The following is an 18,273-nucleotide window of genomic DNA, read 5'->3' as shown; positions in this document are numbered from 1 at the left end:
AGATTCCTCAGCCAATGCAAAAGAACTGAAATCATAACAGTCTCTCAGGCAATAGTACAATCAAATTAGAATTAGAAGTTGAGATTAAGAAATTCACTCAAAATCATACAACTAAATGAAAATTGAACAATGTGCCCCAGGATGACTCTTGGTCAAATAATGAAATTAAGGCAGAAATCAAGAAGTTCTTTTTTTTTTAGAGACAGAGTCTTGCTCTGTGACCCAGGCTGGAGCGCAATGGCGCGATCTCAGCTTACTGCAACCTCTGCCTCCTGGGTTCAATAAATTCTCCTGCCTCAGCCTCCCAAGTGGCTGGGATTACAGTTGCACACCATTACGCCTGGCTAATTTTTGTATTTTTAGTAGAGACGAGGTTTCACCATGTTAGCCAGGCTGGTCTCAAACTCCTGACCTCAGGTGATCCACCCACCTTGGCCTGCCAAAGCGCTGGGATGACAAGCATGAACCACTGTGCCCAGCCTAATAAGTTCTTTGAAACTAATGAGAACAAAGATACAATGTACCAGAATCTCTGGGATGCAGCTAAAGCAGTATGAAAAGAGAAATTTATAGCACTAAAATGCCCTCATCAAAAAGCTAGAAAAATCTCAAGTTAACAACCTAACATCATAACTAAAAGAAAGACCCAAGAACAACAAACCACTTAAGCTGACAGAAGACAAGAAATAACCAAGATCAGAGCTGAACTGAAAGAGATAGAGACACAAAAAAACTTTCAAAAAATCAATGAATCCAAAAAGCTAGTTTTTTGAAAACAATTAATACAATAGATAGGCCACTAGCAAGACTAATAAAGAAGAAAAGAGAGAAGCATCAAATAAACACAATTTGAAATGATAAGGGGGTTATTACCACTGACCCAACAGAAATACAAACAATCATCAGAGAATACTATAAACACCTCTATGCACATAAACTAGAAAATCTAGAAAAAAATGAATAAATTCCTGGACACATGCACCCTCCCAAGACTGAACCAGGAAGAAATTGAATCCTTGAATAGATCAATAATGAGTTCTGAAATTGAGGCAGTAATAAATAGCCTGCCAACCAAAAAAAGCCCAGGACCAGATGGACTTACAGTTGACTTCTATCAGAGGTATAAAGAAGAGCTGGTACCATTCCTACTGAAACTATTCCAAAAATTGAGGAGGAGGGACTCCTAACTTGTCCTTATGCCAAAATCTGGCAGAGATACAACAAAAAAGAAAACTTCAGGCCTTGATGAACATCAATGCAAAAATCTCAACAAAATACTAGCAAACCAAATCCAGCAGCACATCAAAAAGCTTATCCACCACAATCAATAGGCTTCATTCCCCATATGCAAATCAATAAATGTGATTCATTACGTAAACAGAACTAAAGACAAAAACCACATGATAATCTCAATAGACACACAAAAGGCCTTTGATAAAATTCAACATTCCTTCATGTTAAAAACTCTGAATAAACTAGGTATTGAAGGAACATGCTTCAAAATAACAAGAGTCATATATGACAAACCCACAGCCAATATTATATTGAATGGGCAGAAGCTGGAAGCACTCCCCTTGCACACCAGTACAAGACAAGGAAGCCTATTCAACATAGTATTGGAAGTTGTGGCCAGGGCAATCAGGCAAGAGAAACAAATGAAGAACATTCAAATAGGAAGAGAGGAAGTAAAACTAGCTTTGCAGATGACATGATCCTACATCTAAAGATATAGGAAAAATCCCATCATCTCAGACCAAAAGCTTCTGAAGCTAACAAGCTACTTCAGCAAAGTCTCAGGATACAAAATCAATGTGCAAAAATCGCTGGCATTCCTATACACCAACATCAGGCAAGCCGAGAGCCAAATCACAAATGAACTCCCATTCACAACTGCCACAAAAAGAATAAAATACCTAGGAATACAACTAACAAGAAAAGTGAAGGACTTCTTTTAGGGGAACTGCAAACCACTGCTTGAAGAAATCAGAGATGACACAAACAAATAGAAGAACATTCCATGCTCATGGATAGGAAGAATCAATATCGTGAAAATGGCCATACTGCCCAAAGCAATTTATAGATTCAATACTATTCCCATTAAACTACCATTGACATTCTTCACAGTATTAGAAAAAAAAACTTTTAAAATTCATATGAAACCAAAGAAGAGCCCAAATAGCCAAGGCAATCCTAAGCAAAAGAATGATGCTGGAGGCATCACTCTACCCAACCTCAAACTATACTACAGAAAAACCCTTTTCTAGCTGAGCTACGGGATGGATTTAGGTATGCACATTTGAGCACAGGGTAGAAGGCAGGAGCTGAATTGCTGCACTTAAGAAGGCATTTCCCTTCTGTAGTCCTGGATGGAGTAGGGATGAAGGGAGAAGTGAGGTAGCCTGAGAGTTCCAAACTGAGCTGAGCTCACCCACCACTACCCACAATTTATCAGTGGACTGGGAAATGCTGGCTGGGCATGAATTACTAGCGGGAACTGGGGAAAATATGTGGTTTCAAGCCCAGGTTAGCTTCAGCAGAAACAGTTGGCTGGTATATACAAAGGAGCTGGGGACACAAGAGATCATGAGAAAGCAAACTTCTGGAAATGGTCAGAAACTTCAAGTAAGTATTGTGTTTCTACAGTTCATGGAATTGGGGATTCACGACAAGTTTACACAACTTTTTGTGTAGCAGGAAGACCTTGAGTTGTTAGCCAAATCACACTAGTTTGTGACATAAGTAGAGCTAAACAATAGGTGTTTTAATTCCTGGTTCATTGATCTTCCATATCATAATGGGGTTTTCCTACATAACAAAAGACTTAATAATAACTAGGGATTTCTGCCTTTCAAGACAACTTAAATCCCAGAGTAAGGAGTTGTCAAACGGGAATAAATTCTGCATTCTAAGGGCCTTCGTCTTTGTACTAATTCTTTCTTCAACTTCTTGGTTTCATTTACTCAATTACTTTTACCACTGTTCAAGCAGAAAACCACTGTCTATATATCAGATGCAGATCAAATCTGCTTCTAAATTTAGAAAGCAAGTATGAATTTCAGCCTAGATGTAACAAAGAAAACAGTAATATTAAAGTACTAAAAATGTAGAGCATCCTAGTCTTTGCAGTCCTCTGAATCCTCATTAAACCTCTTTGAACTTCTTTGATTTTAGTGAAGATATTTCATTTGTCTATGAGGTTATTACTCACAGGGCTGGCTCCCTCAGAGGTTCCTCAGAATGGAACACCATTTAGGGTTTAATGCTGTATCTGTTCCTGTGTTGAAATTCTTTACATTTGTGTTTTGTAAATTAAGTCCAATGGGACAACAGAGCAAGTTCTGAGGGCTTGGCACCTCATCAGACATGCAGTCCTATCTCCTGGAGATAGAGTCGGCTGTCCTGTCTGCTCCTCAGCTCCACTCAGTGACTGTTGCCACCTCCTATAGCCGGAGCTGTGGCCAAGGTGAAACTTAAGAAGGGTGGGGACAAACCCAGTCCTTTGCACTGAGTCATGGGTGAGGCCATGTACCTGTGGGGGTCTGCACTCATCTTACACATGAAGGAGCTAGACATTAAGTAGTGAATAAAATACAACATGACAGGTCAAGAAAATGCCTTTCCCTGCTTTTTGAACAAAAAGCTCCAAATTTTTATTTGCCCTGGGTCCCACAAATTATGTAGCTGGCTCTGATCCTATCTGGCCTTTATCTGGCAACCTCAAACCAATGTTACTTTTAGATTTCTAACTAAATACTCTCAACATATATAAAATAGTATGTCTGGTTTTACTAAAAGTATTATTTGGTTTCAAGAACTCTTAATACTAAGCACGGAATCAGATATTTTCAATAGTCCAACAGGGGGAAAAGTCTTCTAAATTATTTTTGCCAGCAGGTATCATTAACAATAGAAATTGTGGATCTGTTTTTGTGACTTGATGGTGTAATGCATGAAATGAAAAAATGATGGAGTTTTTTTTTTCCACTGAGGCAGCCAGGAAAAAAAAATTATTTTCTCCACAGTGAAAATATTATCATTCCATATTTTCTATCACATTAGGGAAAATTTTTTTAAATCTTGTTACTTCTCTCTGATGCTGTTTGTGTGTAAATAACTACTGATTTTTCCATTATCTACCTGGTACCATATTAAAGTGGCACTAGGCCAGTAACAGCAGAGGAATCAAGAAGTATAAGAAATAGTTTTTTAATTTCTCTTTAATTTTGTTTTTGCTTCACATCTTAGTATCTTACCTTGAGCTTGGCCAAAAGAAGTTCATGATCATGAAGAAGTTTTTTGGTTTCATCTTGACTGCTGCCAATTTCTAGAAGATTGGGCTGTGATTCAGCCAGTTGAAGTTGTACCCATTTGCCACACTAAAAATAAAAATTAAATTAAGTGCACTTTTAGTTCCTCTTGCTCCTTCCTCTTCACTCTTCTCATTTTTAATATATCTTTAAAATTTCCAGTTATACAGTAAACACTTTTTTCTATTTTCTATTTTGTCCATTCTTTCCATAGATATGGGGTTTACTTCAATTGAAACAGCAGATCTAATATAAATCCATGCCCTGCCTTTTATTTTTTATTCTTAGGATAAATTATTCTCTCATGGCATATAGGATTTGAGTTAAAAATTCCCAAATGAGGAAAACATACGATGGATTACATATTACTGAATATTATAAAGTTACAGAATAATTTACACAACTGTATCTTCTCTCACTCATAAAACTGAACTCAATAAAAACAGTGAAATTCTACTTGGGCAAGTAGGATGCAAATTTCACCATAGAGGAAAGTTCTTGTAAATGCAGTTTAGCTTGATAAGTGTCTTTACATTGGCCTTGCTGGTTTAGCTGAAAATAATAAATATCAGATGAAGGAATTGATTTTTATCTTATTTCAAAGGTAAAATATACTGTTTTCCAACCTTAGTTGTTGAATATTCATTAAAGCATGTAGGAAAATATTAACAAAATTAGATGCCTGTGACAACTGCCATTTGAGCACAGTCAGCTTGCTTTCCACACAAGATTTACACCGCTCTAAGACATAATTTGTCATTGCATTTCCTGAGGAATTGCTTTTCTAAGAAGCAACAACTCATTAAGCAAAAGGAACCACTAACAGGCATGTGCATGTAGATACATGAATTACTAAAGAGAAATTAGAAAAACGTGTTTCTATTTTAGAAAATATTCAGTCCCCTGAGACAGTTTGGAAAGTCACTATAAATCACACACAGGCACTCCTATTCCATTAAGACGGACTTTCTACTCTGAATTGCTTGGGGTGTGTTTTGTATGGAGATGGCAGTAAGGTAAGAGAGCTGAGGAGAGGGTAGTGGGGGAGCATTCTTAGAAACACAATTCAGTTAAAATAAGAGTTTCCCATGTAATTTTCCAGTGTAATTTCCAGAGTAATTTTTTTGTGTGCAAGCTACCTCTGATTCTTCTGTAATTTATCCTCTAATATTATTCCTCATCCTGCTCCAAGAATGTTTCATATTTGAGGAAATGAAAAGTTAACTTTTTGAAAAATAGTGAGTTTGCCTCTTTTCCCTCATTGCTGAAATCTGCAGTTAACTCAAAGTATCATTAATCCTGTGCAAGTGGTCTGTTCGCACCACTTCTGCGCCAGGCTTCTTCTCATCTCCACTCCGGGACTCTGAAAAGATGGGAGGGTGAGGAAGTCAGCAGAGGCCTGGTTCCTGTGGGAGATGAGTATCACACCACCAGAAAATCTGCCTCGGTAGGAGCACTTTCCATTCTGTCCTTCTATAGTGAATCGTTTTGCTCAATATCAAGTGCTGTTTTCCTGGTATGAATTTTCACATTACCATAAAACTCACAGCAATTAAGTTAAAGTAAACACGCTTGCTGTCCATGCTCTAACAAAAGGCCAGAAAAGTCATTCAATTAAGCCTGGTGGGGACCTGAAAGTAACTGGTTTGTGACCATCAGCTTGTTTGCCAGCTTTCCCTTCATTAAACACTGAATTATTTAGGTGGAATATCATCTAAAGCCCAAGTCTAGTGCTTGAAAGGTTTTTTTTGTTTGTTTGTTTTGTTTTTTTTTTTGCAGGGCATTTCCATGGAGAATAAAATCATGGATGTCTTCTTCAACCCAAAGATGTGTGGTCATCTTTGCAAATGGGCAAATGGCTTGTCATAAAACATGCAGTAATCGTAAACCCTAAGTGGCTTCTACTTCCTGCTGTTAAGAACAAATTTGACACAAACCTTTTGTACCTTTCCCTGCAGGGTCTTCATTACTGAACAAGGATTTAGCAGTGTCTTTACCATGTCAAAACCAGTGTTGCCAAGGGCACATATCGGAGCCCTTTCCTTAGGTGTTTTCTGAGTTCCATCATGCTTAAAGCTGTGCCCTCCCCATGTCTGTCAGGACCTGCCTCCTCCCACCTCCATCACATCCACTCTCAAAAATCACGAGCATTTCACAGGTCCATTGGACTCTTTAGTCAGGCAATCATGAGCTTCCAATTACCAATGCCTTGCTTTTAAAGACCAAATTAATAGTATATGCTAGAAGTTTTCTTTTCTTTATCTTTCTTTCTTTTCTTTTTTTTTTTTTTTTAAATCAAGCAGCTGTAGATGCTTTCTGGCTGACTGAAAGGAAAGAGAATCTCTGGTAACTGCTGAAACTTGCAGAGGTTCCTCTTAGTAGCCAATTTAAGAAAGCAGTAACAGTGCTTTCCGCGTTGTCTTCTCTATGCTGTGTCCTGCCGATTGCATAGAATTTTCTTTAGGATTTTCAACACACAGCTAGAAGCCCACAGCCGCACAGAAAAAAGGAAGTTGTTAGCTTACCTTTATGACAGCTATAACGATTTTGGAGTCCCCAGCCTGCACAGCAACTGAACTGACTGTCGTCGTAGAAAGCTCCACACTAGGACTTTCTTGGCTGGACATGGTACTTTAGAACCACAGTTTATACTTTGGGCAGCCTCTGGACAGTTGCTTGTCTGCTGGTCATTTCAGAACGCAACCACCAGGCTTACTTGGATTCATTCAGGGAAAGAGCTCAGCTCACACTGATTACTCTGCCAAAAGGAAAGAACAGGAGGTTAAAAATAGACAACCCCATTGAGTTTATCGTGAGAGAGAAAGGAGCGAAGCGAACGAGAACTGCCACGCCCCTAGTATGGTAACGCTAAGTGCCTGTTATTTTTGCTGTTATCTTAAATGTGGAGGACAGCTTCAAGCTCTTTCCTTATCAGCTGATGCTCGATAACAAATGGAAAAAAAAATTACATCCTGACAACCCAAATTAGTTTTGCCACCGAAACTATGCAATTGTAACCACGGACTTTGAAACCAGTAAGTCATTGACCTGGCTATCAATCTTTTCAAGATTTTTGAAGTCTCTCTCAGGCAAAGAAAACTACCAAAGTGTACTCTAAAAAAGCTTTGGTATTTGTCTTGGGGTTAAGTCACAAATTGCTTAAAAGACAGTTTTAGATTAACCTGCTTTTCTAAAACTTACTGTTCTTTGCCAAATGAAGTTTAGATGGAATAACCACATTTTCTCAGAGCCTCAGATTTCTTAGGAATTTTGTAAAAATATTTCAACCAGCATTTATAAATAGGTACCTATCATTTGAGATTTTCTTTGTGACTATTCTGCTCCACTGAACAGGGTTTTCAAGTTCAGTTATCAACACCATGAGAAAGCAAAATGCTTTGCTGTTCCTTTTTAATTGCAGCAAGAAAATTTTTTGGTGTGGTTAAAGGTTATTAAGGCATATATTTTGCTGCAATTAAAAACAAAAACAAAAAGGAAAGCACTGTACTGTATTCAGGCTTGATTTTTATTCCCTAGCCCCACCTCCTGTGCAGGAAAATTATAGCCAGCTTCAAATCAGTGCCCCACATTGGGAGATTAATCCTATTGCTAGAAACTCAGCCTGTGTCCCAAGTTGTCTGTGGTATTAAACAGCAGCTGTTGGATTCCGTGTCAAAGAACAGCTGAAAATAACACTAAAGTTTAGGTCAGAAGTCAGATGCAAACATATCAGAGTTACTCACTCCAAAGCTGCTGGAAGCATTGGAAATCTCTGGGACAAAGCCAGAACAGAGAGTATAGCAAAAAAACAGTTTTAATGAATCTACTTGCTCTGTAAACCTTTTAGCCCAATTTAATAGTAGGTTCAGGGTCAGAAGACTCAGCACCATTGCTTTGTTTTGCTAAGGTTCATGATCATATTCTTGATTCAAAGGGGAAAAGTACTTTTACATATACTTCAGTGCTCAACACTTATTTTTGTTTCCAAGAGCATGTCATGGCTGCTCTGCAACTGTGTAGCCACCACCCAGGTCCTCTATGCTCAGCATCTGCTTGCTGCCCCAGTGAGATGGAAACCATACCTAGATCCTCGTCCCTATGCAACGTGAACTTCACCTGACCCCATGAAGGGAACAATTGGAGCAAGCTCAGGAAAGCAGATGTCAAGCAAGCTATGATGTAGCAACTATTGCAAAGGGTTTCATTTTATGGCAGGGCTGGAGAGCTTGCAGAGAGGTAACTGACCTGGAAGCTTGAAGGCAGGCTCCTTCCACTCGAGCAAATAGTTGGTCCAGACAAACCAAAATGAACTGATCACAACTGGTTTTTAGCTAATTGTCCTCAAGAAAAGGCAACAGTTGACACTTGTGTCTCAGAATATCTATACTATAAACTAAAATGCCCAATAAGCATAGCTTGTCATTTGGAACGGCATACTTTGCCAATTGGAACGGCAAATAGTGACTTGCACTCAAAATACTCAGTGCAGGCCAGCCATGGTGGCTCACACCTGGAATCTCAGCACTTTGGGAGACCAAGGCAGGAGGATTCCAGAAAATTTAAAAATCAACCAGGCATGGTGACGTGCCCCTTTAGTCCCAGCTACTTGGGAGGCTGAGGCGAGACAATCCGTTTGTTACCAGAAGGAAGGCCAAGCGTGAGTTGTCCAGGTCCTTGGTGTTTTGAACAAAGAATTGAGCAAAACGCACAAAGTAACAACGGAATGAAACACAGAAATGAAACAGCGAAAGCAGGGATTAAAGCAAGAAAGCACTCCACAGTGTGGGAGTGGACCCACCCTGAATAAGGATCGTGTTGCAACGTTTTCTGGGTTTTAAGTATGCCTTATGAGGTCCCCAGTGGCTATCCCTTACCTGAATGAAGGATTTTGTCCGTGGCTAATTAAAGGCTGATGTGAATTGACACCCTATGAAGATGAAGGGATGGCCCACACTTGGCCCAAATCCAAGGCACTCTCCCTTTCCATCTGAGCCCTGGGAAAGGGGGAGGGTTGCAGGGAGAGTAGCCTTTGAACTTTTGCTACTTGGTGTGGGAAGATGGGGTCTTTCCTTTTGGTTTAGCTTTTGGAAGTTGATGTTAATTGGCCTTAGGCTCCCTGCCCCCAGACCCAGGTGTTTCCCTTTTGACCCAGCTTTGGGCAGTCAGCATGAATTGGCCTTAGATTCCCTGTCCCCAGACCTTTGTGTTCTTCCTTGATTTAGCTTTAGGAAATCAGCACAAATTGGCCTCAGATTCCCTGCCCCCAGACCTTGATGTTTTTCCTTGATTCAGCTTTAGGAAGTCAGCACGAATTGGCCTTAAGTGCCCTGCCTCCAGATCCTATTCTCCTACCTCACCTTGAGCCCAGAAGTTGGGGGCTGCAGTGAGCTACGACAGTGTTACTGTACTCCAGCCTGAGTGACACAGTGAGGCCTGTCTCAAAATAAAATAAAATAAAATAAATAAAAATAAACTCAATGCACTTTCACCTAAAGTTAATTCTGTTGCTAGAAACTCAGTGTGTGCCTCAAGTTGCATAAAGGCCATCAGGTGGGAAAGGGTTTTGGCAGCAGGCTGCAAAGACCACAGGCTAAGAGTGGCTGTGTCCACAAAGCTGTAGTTAGGATGGATGATTGTGTAAGGGGCGTGGAAGGTAGCATGGAATGTCTGGAATTGCAGGCCCAGACAGAGGGAAAAGTAGAAGGGAAATGAAGAGGAGCGAACACATGGCTGGAAGTGTGGTTAATTCCAAGGTTTAAGGGCAAAGGGAATTAGAAAAATATAAGACTTTGTTAAAAGATTAACCCAGCTATTCAGCAACAAAAGTAGTGCCTTTCCCTGTGTGTGTATGACCTTTCTTTCTGTTAATTAGATGGAGCAGGTCCAAGCTGTTGCACAAAAGAAATGTTTTCTACATTGGTGGACATGATCAATAATGCAAACTGCGTACATGAATTTAACTGGCTTCTATTTTATTTTAAATTTAAACTCTTGACTTTAAAATCTTCAAAGGACTTGAATCATGTTTTTCTCCTCTGCTCTTGTTTTCTGTTCCTCTTTTTTTTCCTCCTAAACTTTTTAGTCCTTCTGTCTACAGAAGCCCTGTGGCTCAGATCTCTCCGTCCACATCTAGCTTATTTAGAACTTTGGCCTTGTTTTCTTCATCTAGAATAATATTTAATTATAAGTTGCACCATTAACTCATATAAACAGCTTGAAGAATAGTTAGTGTAGAATATATAGTACTAATGATACTGGTACACTAAGATGGATTTTTTAATGTTAAAGAACTGAAAGCTTCTTGAGTTACAATTTATTTATACTCTGCCTCCCCTATCATCACCAAAAACAAAACAAAACAAAGCAAAACAAAAACCTTCCAGGCATTCTCATACCTTTGAAGTTTATAGAGGATCTTACAGAGGTTATTATGCCTTCTCTGTTTATCCCTCTGGGAAATGCCTGTTTTTATACCAACTGAGTTTTAGTGAACTATCCTCCATGGGGAATCATAAGGCTATAACTGGATTCAGTAGAGTTGCAAATAGCACATTTTTAATGAAATAGTCAGTAGTCTGAAAACTTTTTCATGTGACTATTTTTAACTCTGTCAATGGTGATGCCATTAAAATAACACATTTTCTTTGCTGGAGTATATGTGGGGTCTGCTCATTTTTATGTAAGATCCTAGGTGTTTGTCTTCATCGATAGTATTATTGATTAAACTATATTAAACTTTATAAAGACAAATTAGATAGACCTGGTATAGATAACCCAGAATGAGTCTATTTGTCCAAATTAAAAATTCAAGGCAAGTTATCTTAAGTGAAGCAAGTCAGACACAGAAAGCCACTTATAAGTAGGAGCTAAATAATATATACACATGGACATAGGGAATGGAATGATAGACAATGAAAATTTGTACAGGTGAGGGCGTGGGAGTGGGTAGATGATGAGAGATTACCTAACGGGTACAATGATTTGGGTGATGGATACCCTAAAAGCCCTGACTTTACCATTATACAATCTATGCATTTAACAAAATTATACTTGTACCCCATAAATTCATACACATAAAAATAAAATATTTTTTTAATTCAAGGCAAATCTTTCTCTGCTGTTACCACTAATGTAGTAATAATGGCTACTAATTAGTGACTGCTTCATACAGGCCAGGAACTGGAATAAGTGCTTTACACTCTTTATCCCATTTCATCTACATGATAAGGTTGGAAAAAACATTTCTTTAATTTTACAAATGATACACGCACACATGCACACACATATTCACACCCAGCAATTCACTAATTCCAGTCACCTCTAGTTCAACTTTTTCTGCCTGGGTTTCAAACCTATCTATGGCTGGCTTCTCCCTGTCTGCCCAGTCATGTATACCATTATTCCCAGACCCCAAAGGTCATTGTTGTTCTCCACTTTAATTCAGTTGTTCTATCCAGGAATATCATTCCCCTCTTCCCTTCATCTATCCAAATTCCTCCCATCTTTTGAGGCCAAGATGAAGTATCAACTTTTTTAAAAAATTTGAAATATCTACCTATATTCTTCTTGTCATGCACATCTGTGTGACGAGACCACCAAACAGGCTTTGTGTGAGCAATAAATCTATTTAATCACCTGGGTGCAGGTGGGCTGAGTCCAAAAAGAGAGTCAGCAAAGAGTGGTGGGATTATCATTAGTTCTTATAGGTTTGGGATAGGCGGTGAAGTTAGGAGCAATTTTTTGTGGGCAGGGGGTGGATCTTACAAAGTACATTCTCAAGGGTGGGGTGAATATTACAAAGTACCTTCTTAAGGGTGGGGGAGGATATTACAAAGTACCTTCTCAAGGGTAGGGAGGGTATGGTATACAAAGTACATTCACAAAGGCAGGGGAATATCACAAAGTACATTATCCCAAGGGTGGGGAGGGTGTATTGTTACAAAGTCAATTGATCAGTTAGGATGGGGCAGGAACAAATCACAGTGGTGGAATGTCATCAGTTAAGGCAGGAACTGGCTATTTTCACTTCTTTTGTGGATCTTCAGTTGCTTCAGGCCATCTGGATATATACCCCCTTGTCACAGGGGATATGATGGCTTAGCTTGGGCTCAGAGGCCTGACACTTATTTCTTTAAAGTATAATTGTAACTCAAAATTTAATAATTAAATGCTTGTTGATGTAGTTTGGATGTTTGTCCTCACCCAAATCTCATATTGAAAGGTAATCCCCAATGTTGGAAGTGGGACCTTTTGGGAGGTGATTGGATCATGGGGATGGCCTTCTTATGAATGGTTTAGCATCATCCACCTTGGTGTGGTCCTCATGAGAGTGAGTTCTCACAAGATCTGATCATTTAAAAGTGTGTGGCACCTCCTTCCTTGTTCTCTTGCTCCTGCTTTTCTCATGTGACCTGCCTGCACCTCCTGCCTTCTGCCATGATTGGAAGCTTCCTGAGGCCTCCCAGAAGCAGATGCTGCTATGCTTCCTGTATAGCCTACAGAACCATTAGCGAATTAAACCTCTTTTCTCATAAATTACTCAGTCTCAGGTATTTCTTTATAGCAATATGAGAATGGCCTAATACACTTGTATTATAAACTTGTATCATTTTTTAATTATTTTTCTTGCATTATTGTTATTTCTCAACTCTATTGGAAGCTCCTTCTGGAAAGGAGCCATGTCCCAACATTTTTTGGACCTTTGCAGATCACCTCATAGAGTTACCGTAGAGATTAAGAGTTGCTTTACATGAAGTGCTTGGAAGAAGATTTGACATTTAAGTCCATATATGGAACATGGTGCTAGGCATGGAATTGGTGCTTAAAAACATTGGTTGACTGAATCACATGAGTCATACAGTAAAAGGATACAACTAATTAATATAACTCATTCATTCAGTATTTATTCATGCAGCCAACAGTTACTGAGCATTTACTATATACCAGGCATTTTTGCATTGGTAATATAGCAGTGAGCAAAACAAAGAAGTTCCTACCCTCAAGAAGCTGAAATTTCAGTAAGAAAAGATAGACCATAAACAGTGAAATAAATAACCAAGATAAAAAACACACTGTCATAAAAGCTAAGAGAAAAACAACTGGTAGTGGTTTAAGTAGACTGAATCACAAAAGGTTACATTTAGAATTTGCCAGGGAAATCAGGAAATTCTATTAAAATATTTCTATCAAAATACAGAAATTAATGGGAATAATAAATGAATAGTGATTGCAACAACGAAAAAAAAAAAAAAAAATTGCACAATATGACGAAGTTGATGGACCCTGAAATCAGACTGCCTCAATCTCTCCATGTTTCAGTTTCCTCACTGTAAACTGGGAATAATGGGAATGCCTACACCGTATAATATGGTGAGAAGACTAAATGAAATAATACTTAAAAGCACTAAAGATAATGCCTGGCACATAGGTGATGGTCTGATAGGTATATATTCTTATTCAAAAGATGGCAACATCATCTGTTAAGGGATTTCCTAAATCTAGTGGCTGCCACAAAATTTGAAATGAGTTTTTAAAATTAAGTTGAATTAAAACACAAGGTAGGCAATCTGAATGGATTCAACATGTTATCAACACATAAAATATGCATTACCAGGGAGTAAGTTATTTCACTGTAATCAGTTGTAAAAACATTTCAGTGAGCCATTTCTAGAATACCTTCATCATTCACATTAGCCAAAATTTTCTCCCCAACTCATTCTTTACATCATGTAATGCTCCTCCTGATACTTCTCACTTATTTCTTAGAATACAAGCATTCTCACTTAACTGCCATCCAAAAGTAAATGGAAGTTGCTCTTTCCCCTTAAAGATGCCTCCGATTTTAAACAACAGCTTATTCTTCCATGCATGCACTCATTTGTTCATTGATCAAGTATAATTAAATATGTACTCAGTGCCAGGCACTATTCTAGATGCCAGGCACACAGTAATAAACAAAACAAAATTCATCCTCAGATGGAGCTTGCCTTCTGGTGAGGGAGACATACCCAGTTAGACAAGAAAGACCAGGTACAGTGGCTCACGCCTGTAATCACAACATCTTGGGAGGCCAAGGTGGGACAGATGTTTGGGGCCAGGAGTTTCAGACCAGCCTGGGCTTCATAATGAAATCCCCATTTCTACCAAAAAAATTAAAAATTAGTGGAGCGTAGTGGTGCATGCCTGTAGTCCCAGCTACTCTATAGTCTGGGGTGGGAGGATTGTTTGAGTCTGGAAGGTCAAGGCTGTGGTGAGTCAGGATCATGGCACTGTACTCTACCCTGGGTGACAGAACGAGACCTTGTCTCACACAAAAAAGGAAGAAAACAAACAATTAAAAAGTACATATATTTTATGTCAGGATGTAATAAGTATTATGAAGAAAAATCAGGCAGAGTAAGGTGGAGAGAGTGAACAGAGGAAGAGGGATGCTAGTTTAGGAGGGCATCAGAAAAAGTCTCTTTAATAAATGAGATTTGAGTAGAAATCCTGGATTACATGAAAACAGCAAGACCTGCACAACTATCCTGGGGAAGAACATTCCAGGCAACTGAGACATGCTTGTTATGTTTGAAAAGCATCCAGTAGGTTGTTGTGGCTGGAGCTAATTGAGGACAGAGAGAAGGAGACAGTGATAGAACATGAGATATGAGAGAGAGGGATGACTAGTTCATCTAGGGCCATCTAGGTAGGTGCCTCTAGGTCCTGGTTTGCTTGGGGACAATTCTGGTTTACACCTGTTGCCCTGGAGTGATTGCCCCTAAGGTTCTTTTCATTTTCAGAGGAATCCCGTTTGTATGATGGATTATGTGATAATCTTACTGTTAAGCCTAGGTAAGGACTTTGGATTTAATTCTGAGATAGAAAAGTACTGCAGGTTTTACATCCAAGAAATAACATCATTTGACTTAACATTGTTAAAAACTATTTGTGAAGAAGAGACTGGAGCACGAAGTAAAATGAATTCCATAGCACCTAATCCACAAATGCCAACACATTACTGCTTTGGGATGTTTCTTTATGGACATTTAGGTTTTCCTTAAGACGAATGACATGTCCAAAACATTGTGACTCCTATTGGCAGTTTTATTCTATGTATTGACTTTCATAGATTTCCTTACAATTAAACATGTTTAATGACATATGAATCCTTAGCTTCTCCCTAAGAGCTAGTAGAATAATTATAAACAAGCAACTTTTATATCTAGCAAGTTTCCCTTCTATAAGGGCTAAAGAAAAGAAAACAAAACTTGGGCAAATTGAAAGAATACTTAACTTGGTCAAAAGACTAAGATGGCTGTATTTACTCTAGTTTTAACCAATGGTTCGCCAAAAGTGATATGCTAGGTAATATCAATACTTGTTAAATTACTATGGACATTTTTCTTGAATAGTCTCTAGTTAGAGTTATGCATGATCTAGAAAACTGTCAAATACATGTGTAGACTAAAGTTAAAATAAATGGTAAACATATGGCTATTATTGATTTGGGCAAACTCTATTCTACATGGGAAAGATGTATACAATAAGCCAGAAAACATTTTTTTTTTAATTGCTGAAAAGCTTTCATGTACTAAATTTATTTTTTTAGGGTTCAAGTCACCTGCCTTCCTACCTGTGTTGAGCTGTGTACTTAAGCTCCAACATAGCAGGGTTCTCTGTTATAATTCCTCTTTACACAAAGAAGTGTCCCAAGAGTTAGTCTTCAGGAGGCAGGGAGATGATATGTAATGAAAGGAGGAGTCTTCGTCAACTTGATTTTGGAAAACTGCATTTCTTTTGTTTTTCCACTCTGTGGCTAAATTCCAGTTGGGGCTGAGAATTTTCCATCTCAGAGTAGTCCCCAGAGAGACCTAGAGAACAGCAGTCATTCCAGTGGCTTGGGAAGATAGCAGTGACACTAAGGCTAAGCCACCACTTCCTCAAGCAGCAATCATTCTTGCTAAGGAAGAAATAATGATCTAATAAAACCCATGGTTTTATTAATAAATAAAAGCAAGATAGCCTAAATGGCATGGTTATTACCTGTGGATGGATTCGAAGCAGGAAGTATGTAAAAAGTTAAAAAGAGAAAGTTTTTAAAATATAAGATTTTATGAAGAAACACTAAAACGTGATTGAAGAAATTAATGTATATATGGGGTATAGATATGTAAGTTATAGAGACTGTTTTAAGGAATGTTATAATGGGCTGTCTCTGTTGTACAGTGGTGATGTTCGATGATTCACTGATAGTTTATTGGCATCAGTTTAGTGAAAAACACATATTTTAATATACTTTAGTAAATCATTTTTATACAATTTAACTGAGTTTTAAAAAATCTGACCAAGCGCACTGTCTCATGCCTGTAATCCCAGCACCTTGGAAGGCCGAGGCAGGTAGATCACTTGAAGTCAGGAATTCGAGACCAGCCTAGCCAACATGGTGAAACCCTGTCTCTACTAAAAGTACAAAAATTAGTTGGGCATGGTGGCACAAAAATCACTTGAACCTAGGAGATGGAGACTTCAGTGAGATTTCAGTGAGCCGAGATCTCGCCACTGCACTCCAGCCTGGGCAACAGAGTGAGAGTCTGTCTCAAAAAACATACACACACACACACACACACACACACACACACATATACATATACATATGTGTGTGTGTGTATATATATATATTATATGGTTTTTCAGATCTGCATCTTCATTCCAAGCCAAAACGCCTCACACCAGCATTCACATAGCTATCCCTTGCTATGGGAATCTTCTTTTCTGTTATTACATCACTCACCTCGGTCATAGAACCCACATGAAAGGCAATAATTACTGAGACTGTCTGGAAGGAAAAAGAAGTTAGAAACACCTGCAGGAAAAAAGATACTCATATACGCAGGCTTTTAGGAAAAACAGGAAACAAGATGAGAGAAACTCACAGAAACCTGGAAATCCAAAATGGAAACAAAAGTAGCAGATCATCTGCACCCCACCCCACGCAACCCTCACCACTCCAAGCAAACCCGTTTCCTGTCACAAATTCCACACTCAAAGGAAGGACTTCAAAAGCAAAGTCGGCCTATATTATGGAAAGTTTGGATTCTGCTTCTGGCCCATCCCTGCTTTGAGCTCCTGCTAGCAGGGAGAGCCAATGGCCTCGCTACCAATGTTTGCTGAGCACCCACTGTACACAAGGCCCGAGTTCATCCAGTCATTTTAAGTTTGTAAAACATGTAGCCATTTGATCTAGTTGAGCCTCTCAACAATGCTGTACTCTGGGCTTGTATTCTAGACTATTAGCTCTGCCATATGAGTTGAAAAGCTGAGGCAAGAGAAGTAAAGTGACTTATCCAAGTTCATGAAGCCAGTAAGTCGAGACCCCCAACTGCTCCCCTCTTAGTTTCTTGCTCCAGTCTCACAGGGAGTAAGTTCTACTATCCTAGTGCCATATCCAAATTTGTACAAATGTCCACACATACTCGTCACTCAGCTAATCTACACAGTTGAACACCTGCAACAGAGTCCTTTGACTCAGAGCACTGCACCAAGACCCCTTAAAAGACAACAAAAGGAGTACAAAATTATCTCCGTTTTCAGCAACCCCCACACCCTACCATCACAATGGGGAAGACAAAATACACACGTGAGGCATTTTGATAGGAAGATGTGATGACAACATCTAGGAAATATAGCAAACTGAAATGCCTTGGAAATGAGAAGAACCCTTTTAAATAATTCCCCAAATCAACGCGAGCAATGTTAATACAAGAACAAGTTTTATACATGGATGTAAAGCAATCATTATAATAAAACTGCTCTGGGTTTGTGTCATAGTTCTTCTTACCTTTAAAATCACTTTTGCTACCTGGCTTGATAAGGACATGGACAAGATGTGAGGGTAATATGGTTTGGTTCAGATCTGCATCTTCGTTCCAAGCCAAACGCCTCACACCAGCATTCACATAGCTATCCCTTGCTATGGGAATCTTCC

General features: G+C 38.9%; 1 protein-coding gene across 8 annotated transcripts in view; it reads right to left on the bottom strand.

Annotated features, from left to right (window-relative positions):
• Positions 1–18,242, bottom strand: part of CCDC141 (coiled-coil domain containing 141) — a 258,308-nt gene extending 240,066 nt beyond the window's left edge. For 3 of the 8 annotated variants that reach the window (XM_050750520.1, XM_050750516.1, XM_050750521.1), the window contains exons 1-2: positions 6,833–7,365; positions 4,254–4,376 (exon numbers count right to left, since the gene is read on the bottom strand). In XM_050750520.1, coding sequence (XP_050606477.1) covers positions 4,254–4,376; positions 6,833–6,934 — 225 coding nt within the window. In that variant the 5' untranslated portion in view covers positions 6,935–7,365. Of the gene's footprint in view, positions 1–4,253; positions 4,377–6,832; positions 7,367–18,126 lie in introns of those variants that run through there. The other 5 variants (XM_050750519.1, XM_050750517.1, XM_050750515.1 and 2 more) reach the window with 4 other exon arrangements.
• Between the last annotated feature and the right edge of the window lie 31 nt (positions 18,243–18,273).

The sequence above is a fragment of the Macaca thibetana genome, chromosome 12, assembly GCF_024542745.1.
Source record: "Macaca thibetana thibetana isolate TM-01 chromosome 12, ASM2454274v1, whole genome shotgun sequence".
Lineage (NCBI taxonomy): Eukaryota > Metazoa > Chordata > Mammalia > Primates > Cercopithecidae > Macaca > Macaca thibetana.
This window is presented reverse-complemented; position numbering and strand designations above follow the sequence as displayed.